Source organism: Trachypithecus francoisi, unplaced genomic scaffold (assembly GCF_009764315.1).
Source record: "Trachypithecus francoisi isolate TF-2019V2 unplaced genomic scaffold, Tfra_2.0 Lachesis_group0, whole genome shotgun sequence".
NCBI lineage: Eukaryota > Metazoa > Chordata > Mammalia > Primates > Cercopithecidae > Trachypithecus > Trachypithecus francoisi.
The window spans coordinates 131,337,125-131,345,832 of NW_022681453.1; the positions used below are offsets into that span (position 1 = coordinate 131,337,125).

The 8,708-nt window shown below is 48.4% G+C and overlaps 1 protein-coding gene across 1 annotated transcript; it reads left to right on the top strand.

Moving 5' to 3' along the window:
• The first annotated feature begins 543 nt into the window (after positions 1 to 543).
• HTR3C (5-hydroxytryptamine receptor 3C) lies at positions 544 to 8,101 on the top strand. The gene is given in 10 exon segments (XM_033202125.1): positions 544 to 570; positions 572 to 611; positions 2,200 to 2,366; positions 2,826 to 2,870; positions 3,684 to 3,793; positions 4,372 to 4,541; positions 6,224 to 6,384; positions 7,231 to 7,435; positions 7,623 to 7,838; positions 7,944 to 8,101. Coding segments are annotated over 10 exon segments (1,299 nt in total).
• The last annotated feature ends 607 nt before the right edge of the window (positions 8,102 to 8,708 follow it).

Below are 8,708 nucleotides of genomic sequence, written 5' to 3' on the forward strand. Positions count from 1 at the left end.
CCCAGCTACTCCGGAGGCTAAGGCAGGAGAATCACTTGAACCAGGGAGGTGGAGGTTGCAGTGAGCCGAGATGGTGCCACTGCACTCCAGCCTGGGCAACAGAGTGAAACTCTGTCTTAAAAAAAAAAAAAAAAAAAAAAAAAGAGATACTTTGGTATTCATAACCAAATCACTAAGTATTGCCACCTTTCCAAATCTGCAGAGTTCCTGGTCTCAGAAGCACACAATCCTAATTTCCCCAGCCCACATTCTCTCATTAAGGCACGTTATTTTGTTTTGGATCTCAGCACACAGCTGCCAAATAGAATACTTCTCCCCCAGTGTCCGCCCAATTTTCTGCCTGCCTGGAGCCCGGAAGGTGCACCTGGGCAGAGCCAACACAGGACACTTGGTGGGATCTCTCTGGCCACAGGCTCTCACAGGGAGTGGTCACTTGCCATGAGTAGTATTCAAAACCAGCAACCAAGGTGTGGTCTGAGCTCCTTTAAGCTCCAGGGTTTGGGGGCTCCTGGTGAGTCCCCAGGGAAGAGTCCAGAAAGAAGAATGGAAGGAGGGTGGCCTGCAAGAAGGGGGTGTCCTCCTCTGCCTCACTGTCAGTCTTCTGCTTCAAGGTAAGATGGGACAAGAACAGGGAAGACCAGAATGTGGTTCTGAGGGACACCTGGACTCACCTCTAGCACTTGGAGGGCATTCAGAATGAACGTGTTAAATATTTCTTCCATAATGTCTGTGTCCTGATTTCCTTTTGGTGACAGGTAGAAAAACATTTCACTGATGAGTACAAACAGACTTTCTCTATTCCTGCCTGCACAGGGATCTATCAAACCATCTCATTTCACCACTTCTCCAATTCCACCTTTTCACCAACTTCTGATGCTCCTCTGCCTCAACCTCTTCCCCACTCCTTGTCTCTGTTTCTCTTGATATGATATCTATGAGAAGAGCAGCTGCTGATTTTAAACATGCCCTGAGGAAGGGGACAATCTGAGGTAGAAATGAGTAGATATTTTGCTTCCATGAAGTAATATTTGTTCCCAATCTGGGCACATACCTTAAATATTATGGAAAGAGATGGAGATAGAGAGAAGGAGGCAGAGAAAAGAACCATATAATAATGGCAATGGGGCAAAGATGCCACTCAGGTACTACCCAGATGGCTCCCTGGCCATGGCCAAGAGACAATATCTGCACCGGCCTCACTTTGTGGTTTTTTGGTTTTTGTTGTTGTTGATGTTGTTGTTTGTTTTTTGACATGCAGTCTCGCTCTGTCGCCCAGGCTGGAGTGCAGTGGCGTGATCTCGGCTCACTGCAACCTCCGCCTCCCAGCTTCAAGTGATTCTCCTCCTGACTTAGCTTCCTGAATAGTTGGGATTACAGGCGCACGCCACCACGCCCAGCTGATTTTTGTATTTTTCGTAGAGATGGGGTTTCACCATGTTGGCCAGGATGGTCTTGATCTCTTGACCTTATGATCCACCCACCTCGGCCTCCCAAAGTGCTGGGATTACAGGCATGAGCCACCGCGCCTGGCACACCGGCCTCACTTTGTGACTGAACAAATGCTGTATGCTCAGTGATGTCACCTCGTGATCCCGATGCTAGAAATAACCCACGAGATAACTGAGGTCACTAAATCTGAGAAGAGCAAAATGAATGCATAGCACCAAGGTAAGCACCTAGTCAGATACCTACCACGTTTCCCATATCTACCTAGTAAGCGCAGTTGTGTAAAATGTCTCTTATCCTCTTGATAAATCAGTTCTTGCCTTCAGTAGACCTAAGATCCTAAGAGTTAGAGAGAGAAATGCATTAGCATCGATTTTTAGGTGACCTGGACCACAAGTTTTGGGCAGTTCTACTGCTAGGTGAGCCAAGAGCCTTGCGACAGGTATATTAAAGGACTCCTGGAAGTAGCTGCCATTGCACTTAAGCCAAGTTTTCATACAGATTTGGGCAAACTTTGCATGAGGATGAAACAATGGGAATGAGAATAGAGCCCTGACCTCAGCTCACCACATCGACTTCCACCATTTGCCTACCATCCTAACCCATCATCCCCAACCATGGCCTTGGGAGTCTTGGCATGGGAAGGAGGGGCTCACCTGCTCCTCTCAGTATATCCCCTATTTTGTCTCTCTGCAGAGAGACTCCAGCCCTGGAAATAGAGTCCCTCTCTCACGGAGTCTCTGCTCTCTATAGGAAAAGGTGACGCTTTTACCATCAATTGCTCTGGCTTTGACCAGCATGGGGTTGACCCTGCTGCCTTCCAAGCAGTGTTTGACAGAAAGGCCTTCTGTCCACTCACCAACTACAGCATCCCTACCCGTGTCAACATCTCCTTCACCCTGTCTGCCATCCTGGGAGTGGTGAGATTTAGTCCTTGCATCTTTCCCATGGCTTCTAATAAGGAACGAGGACCCTCTGCCCTGTCAACCCAACATGGCCCTGGCCCCGTGGTGAACAAGAGGTACCCTGGATGGATTTAACACAAGTTAATGTGTTAAGTGGTTTTCCTATGCAATGGAAGTTAGATGGTTTTCCTATGCAATGGAGAGGCATGAAGAAGAATACTACAGTGATATTTTTTCAGGAAGCCATTTGTCTTTGAATCCTGTCGTTTCTAGAATTCTCTAGAAAAAAGTAGTCTGTATATTAATTAAAATCAGAATTGCCCATAGACACAGAGGAAACAAGTGAGGAAAAGACAATTCAGCATCTGCAACAATGCCTAACCCAATAAATTAGTAAATATTGGTGGGAATATGAAGTGGACATGGGCCAAACCTTTTTACACTAATAATCCTGCATGGAAATTTCCTTGTCAGGATGCACAGCTCCAGCTGCTGACGTCATTCCTGTGGATGGATTTGGTAAGGCAGATTCAACTATCTCCTTCCCACTTCATTTATAATTGTAAGCCTGAGGAGTTAGAAGTGACTTAAAGGGGCCAGGAGCGGTGGCTCACGCCTATAATCCCAGCACTTTGGGAGGCCAAGGCAGATGGATCACCTGAGGTCAGGAGTTCGAGACCAGCCTGGCCAACATGGTGAAACCCCATCTCTAATAAAAATACAAAAATTATCTGGGTGTGGTGGCAGGTGCCTATAATCCTAGCTATTCGAGAAGCTGAGACAGGAAAATTGCTTGAACCGGGGAGGCAGAGGTTGCAGAGAGCCAAGATTGTGCCACTGCACCCCAGCCTAGGTGACAAGAGCGAAACTCCATCTCACACACACACACACACACAAAAGTGACTTAAGAGTTTTCTAGTTCAAACCTCTACCCAAAGTATAACTTTTTCTGGGATCTGGGACAAAATAACTCCATGTAGAATTGGACTCACCATGGGAACCCAAACCTCCCTGGGAATCTTAGGAAGGAAGAAATAGCAACTCAAAAAAAAAAAAAAAAAAAAGGCTAAGTGGTTGCAGGCCAACATATTGGTGTGGTCCTAGCTCCAAGTGATTTTAGGCCATATTTAATATCTACCTGACAAAAGGCTATCAAGGGGCACTTTTCTGGTGACACCTTGTTAAATCAAGAAAGGGGGGTTTAGGCTGTGGTCATTAGGGTCACAAATGGGAGTGGGAGGATCAAGGTGTAAAGAAGAATGGAAAGAGTGGGAGAGGCCAACAGGAGAAGCTCACCATCACTCACCTCTGTCCCTCACTGCCCTGATACAGGTGGGGGACAATCCTTTCATTAGTCGAAACCCAAAAGAGTGTGTTGGCATCAATAAACTCATGGTATTAGCTGAAAACCTGTGGCTCCCAGACATCTTCATCGTGGAATTGTGCGTATCCAGGCTGGGGAAGCCAGCATGAAACCTCATCTGCCGAGAACAGCCTAGGGTCAGCACAGGGCATGGGGCCACCAAAAGATTCAGGCACACAGTCTCGACGAACCGACTTCCACAAATCACTACAAGTAGAAGAGGCGAGAGAGTGACATTAAAGAAAGAGCCCAGGGCCAGGCGTGGTGGCTCACGCCTGTAATCCCAGCACTTTGGGAGGCCGAGGCAGGTGGATCACCTGAGGTCAGGAGTTCGAGACCAGCCTGACCAACATGGTGAAACCATATCTCTAATAAAAATACAAAATTAGCCAGGCGTGGTGGTGGGCGCCTGTAATTCCAGCTAATCGGGAGGCTGAGGCAGGAAAATTGCTTGAACCTGGGAGGCAGAGGTTGCAGTGAACCGAGATTGAGCCACTGAACTCCAGCCTGGGCAACAAGAGTGAAACTTTGTCTCAAAAACAAAAAATAAATAAAAAGAGAAAGAGCCTAGGAGGAGAGCACAGCAGGGGAGACCCCGGAAGGAAGGGAGACAAGAGCTGATTAAGCCTCCATCTCTTCCCTTCCTTCCCCAAACAGCATGGATGTGTCTCAGACGCCTTCGAGTCTCACTGCCTATATCAACAGTGAAGGTCAAATAAAGTACGATAAGCCAATGAGGGTGACCAGCATCTGCAACCTAGACATCTTCTACTTCCCTTTTGACCAACAGAACTGTACCTTCACCTTCAGTTCTTTCCTCCACACAGGTAAGTTTGACACATTTTGGTAGCTGTTTAAGATTCAGGGAAAGACATTTGAGTGGTATAGGTATCGTTAGAAAAGGTTTTGGATCAGTGTTGCTCCACTCCGGTGGCCTAACAAAGCTTTTTGAAAATGCTAATAACTGTCCAGGCACAGTAGCTCACACTGTAATCTCAGCACTTTGGGAGGCAAAGGCGGGATGAACGCTTGTGCCCAGGAGTTTGAGACCAGCCTGGGCAACATAGTGAGACCTCGATCTCTACAAAATATAAAAAGAATTAGCCCCAGCTACTTGGGAGGCTGAGGCAGGAGGATCATTTGAGCCACAGAGGCTGAGGATACAGTGAGCTGTGATTGCACACTGCATTCCAGCCTGAGTGACAGAGTGATACTCTGTTTTTAAAACAAAAAACAGGTCCAGGTGCGGCGGCTCATGTCTGTAATCCCAGCACTTTGGGAGACCGAGGCAGGCGGATCACAAGGTCAGGAGATTGAGACCATCCTGGCTAACACAGTGAAACCTTGTCTCTACTAAAAGTACAAAAAAAACAAAATTAGCCAGGCGTGGTGGCGGACGGCTGTAGTCCCAGCTACTTAGGAGGCTGAGGTGGGAGAATGGTGTGACCTGGGAGGCAGAGCTTGCAGTGAGCCGAGATCGCGCCACTGCACTCCAGCCTGGGCAACAGAGCGAGACTCCATCTCCAAAAAGAAAAAAAAAAAAAACAGGCCGGGCGCAGTGGCTCACATCTGTAATCCCAGCGCTTTGAGAGGCCAAGACGGGTGGATCATGAGGTCAGGAAATCCAGACCATCCTGGCTAACACAGTGAAACCCCGTCTCTACTAAATATACAAAAAATTAACTGGTCATAGTGGCGGGCGCCTGTAGTCCCAGCTGCTAGGGAAGCTGAGGCAGGAGAATGGTGTGAAACTCGGGAGGGAGAGGTTGCAGTGAGCCGAGATGCACCACTGCACTCCAGCCTGGGCGACAGAGCGAGACTCTGTCTCAAAAACAAAACAAAACAAAAACAAAAACAAAATCCTAATAACTGCACATCACCCCAGATGCCAATTAAATTGTCCCAGGTGGGGCCCAGGTGATGCTAACATGCAGACAGGGTTAAGAACTGCTGCTTTACAAGCTGGGTGGCCCTTATGCCAAATGAGGCCCAGCTGACTCTGAGCTGCTGCACACCTATAATTTTTAGCTCAAATCTTTTAACTCTAATAGCTAACACACTTAAAAATTGGTAAATTAATATAACTGAATGCCACCAGGTGTCACGGGGCAGATTTGGATAAACTAAAACCATCAAAATGGGCATGCATATCATTATTAAAATATTGAGCTCTTCAAGCTTGATTCCACTAAAACACCACCATACAACTGAGGGACTGAGAAGGAAAATAGGAATGACTCCAAAAGTTCTTGACTCACATTTGAGTCATATCCAATATTCCCATAATGAACTAGATTCACTCTTGTTTTCAACAACAAAAGAAATTAATGCTGCTGTCCACACACATATGAATTGCTAGTAGGTAACCCACTTCTGAGAAAACCAGAATACCCTGCTTTAAAAGGACAGAGGAAAATTTGTTTTAGAAGCTCAGTGGGGGAGGAATCCAACTTCTTGGGCAGGAGGCTTGGGAAAACGTCTGCAATGAACTGACCGGCCTCCCTTCCAGTGGACGGCATACTGCTGGGCATGGACAAGGAGGTGTGGGAGATCACAGACACGTCTCGCAACGTCATCCGAACCCAGGGGGAGTGGGAGCTCTTGGGCATCAACAAGGCCACCCCAAAGATGTCCATGGGCAACAACCTATATGACCAGATCATGTTCTATGTGAGTCCAGGGGTCCCTGTTTGACTTCTGATCCCAGCAGCTTCGTGATTGTCCTCTTGACCTAATGCTCTTTGGGAAGTGAAAAAGAAGCTCCAGGCCAGGAGCCGTGCATGGTTCACACCTGTAATCCCAACACTTTGGGAGGCCGAGGTGGGTGGATCACCTGAGGTCAGGAGTTCAAGACCAGCCTGGTCAACATGGTGAAACCCCGTCTCTACTAAAAAAAAAAAAAAAAAAAAAAAAATTAGCCAGGTGTGGTGGTACATGCCTGTAGTTCCAGCTACTCGGGAGGCTGAGACAGGAGAATTGCTTGAACCCAGGAGGTGGAGGCTGCAGTGAGCTGAGATAGTGCCCCTGCACTCCAGCCTGGGCAAGACAGTGAGACTCCGTCTCAAAAAAAAAAAGCTCCAGAGGGTTGGGCGCCTGCTCCCCACTGCCCCATCTACCTAATTACCCTGAAGCAGGATCCCCAAGGCCTCCCCCGCTCCCCATTCACCCACTCCTCATTCACCCGCTCCTGCTCTGGAGAGGGGAGGAATGGCTGGACTGTAATAAGCCCTGCCACTCAGAATGGAACAGCTCACCCCTGCTGCTCACAATGACTTCAAGGGTCCACTTGCACCTAAAATTCTACAGTCATTGTGTTCCTAGTAGGTTAAAAATGAATGCAAATTAGACAACAAATCAGAGGCCCCTATGTAGACGAGCACAATTAAATGCGCAAATGTTACTTAAAAAGATCGTCCCCAGCAGCCTCACAGCACATTGGCAAGGATTAGGGATCAGATATACAAATTGAGCCCTCTGCCATCTATTTATTTGCCATATTCTCTGGTCTCTCTCCAGGTGGCCATCAGGCACAGGCCCAGCCTCTACATCATAAACCTGCTGGTGCCCAGTAGCTTTCTGATTGCCATTGATGCCCTCAGCTTCTACCTGCCAGCAGAGAGCAAGAATCATGCCCCATTCAAGATAACGCTTCTGCTGGGCTGCAACGTCTTCCTGCTCATGATGAATGACTTGCTTCCTGCCAGTGGCACCCCCCTCATCAGTATGGCTCCTCCTACTTTCGGGAGGAGGAAAGGCACCCAGGGCCAGGGAGGAGGGCCAGGAGAAATGGCTGCTGCTCCACCGAAGGAAGGAAGGGGCTGTGAAAGAAGACTGGATTTAGGAAAGAGGCATGAGAATTACTTACAGATAAATTTGCCTTGTTTACTTATAATTTGTTCTGCCCTCAGATGTCTACTTCGCCCTGTCCCTCTCCCTGATGGTGGTCAGCCTGCTGTAGACTGTCTTCATTACCTACCTGCTGCACGTGGCCACCACCCAGCCAGCACCCATGCCTCTGTGGCTCCACTCCCTGCTGCTCCACTACACCAGCTCAGGGAGATGCTGTCCCACTGCGCCCCAGAAGGGAAATAAAGGCCTGGGTCTCACCCCCACCCACCTGCCTGGTGAGGGAAGTCAGCACTGCCCATACTCGCCCTTCACACTGGGCCCCACACTCCTCTAATCCTGTCCCCTTCCCACTTCTGACTGAGCCTTTGTCCTCTCCATAGGCACAAAGGAGTCGGGGGAGTTAGCAGGGAAAGAGTTGAGACCCAGAGAGACCGAGCTAGATGGGGGCTCAGGATGGACAAAGGCCCAGCTAGTGGAGCTGTGGGTGCAGTTCAGCCACACGATGGACACCCTGCTCTTCTGCCTCTGGAACACCTAGGACTTGAGTTCTGAGTGTGCGTGAGCAGCAGAGTTCAGCTTCCCTTGGCCTCAGCGGGCCGTGCCAGGCGCTGCTTCTCTGCTGCAGTCTGCAGACCCAGCCCCAACCATGCCATGATCCCTGCTCCAGCCCTCCCTGTGGTTAAATAGAACCACTGCGAACACTCCCAGAAACGAGAATGTATTTCCAAAATAGAATAAATTCAGAATATAACATGTTTATGTTAGAAATATAATTTAATGCCGGGCGCAGTGGCTCACGCCTGTAATCCCAGCACTTTGGGAGGCCAAGGTGGGTGGATCAGGAGATTGAGACCATCCTGGCTAACACGGTGAAACCCTGTCTCTACTAAAAATACAAAAAAAAAAAAAAAAAATAGCCGGGCGTGGTGTTGGGCACCAGTAGTCCCAGCTACTCGGGAGGCTGAGGCAGGAGAATGGCATGAACCCAGGAGGTGGAGCTGGCAGTGAGCCGAGATCGTGCCACTGCACTGCAGCCTAGGTGACAGAGCGAAACTCCATCTCAAAAAAGAAATATAATTTAATAGAAAAGAAACACTTTATCATAAGTGACTGCAAATATGTACCAGAAAAGTAACTCACGTTAT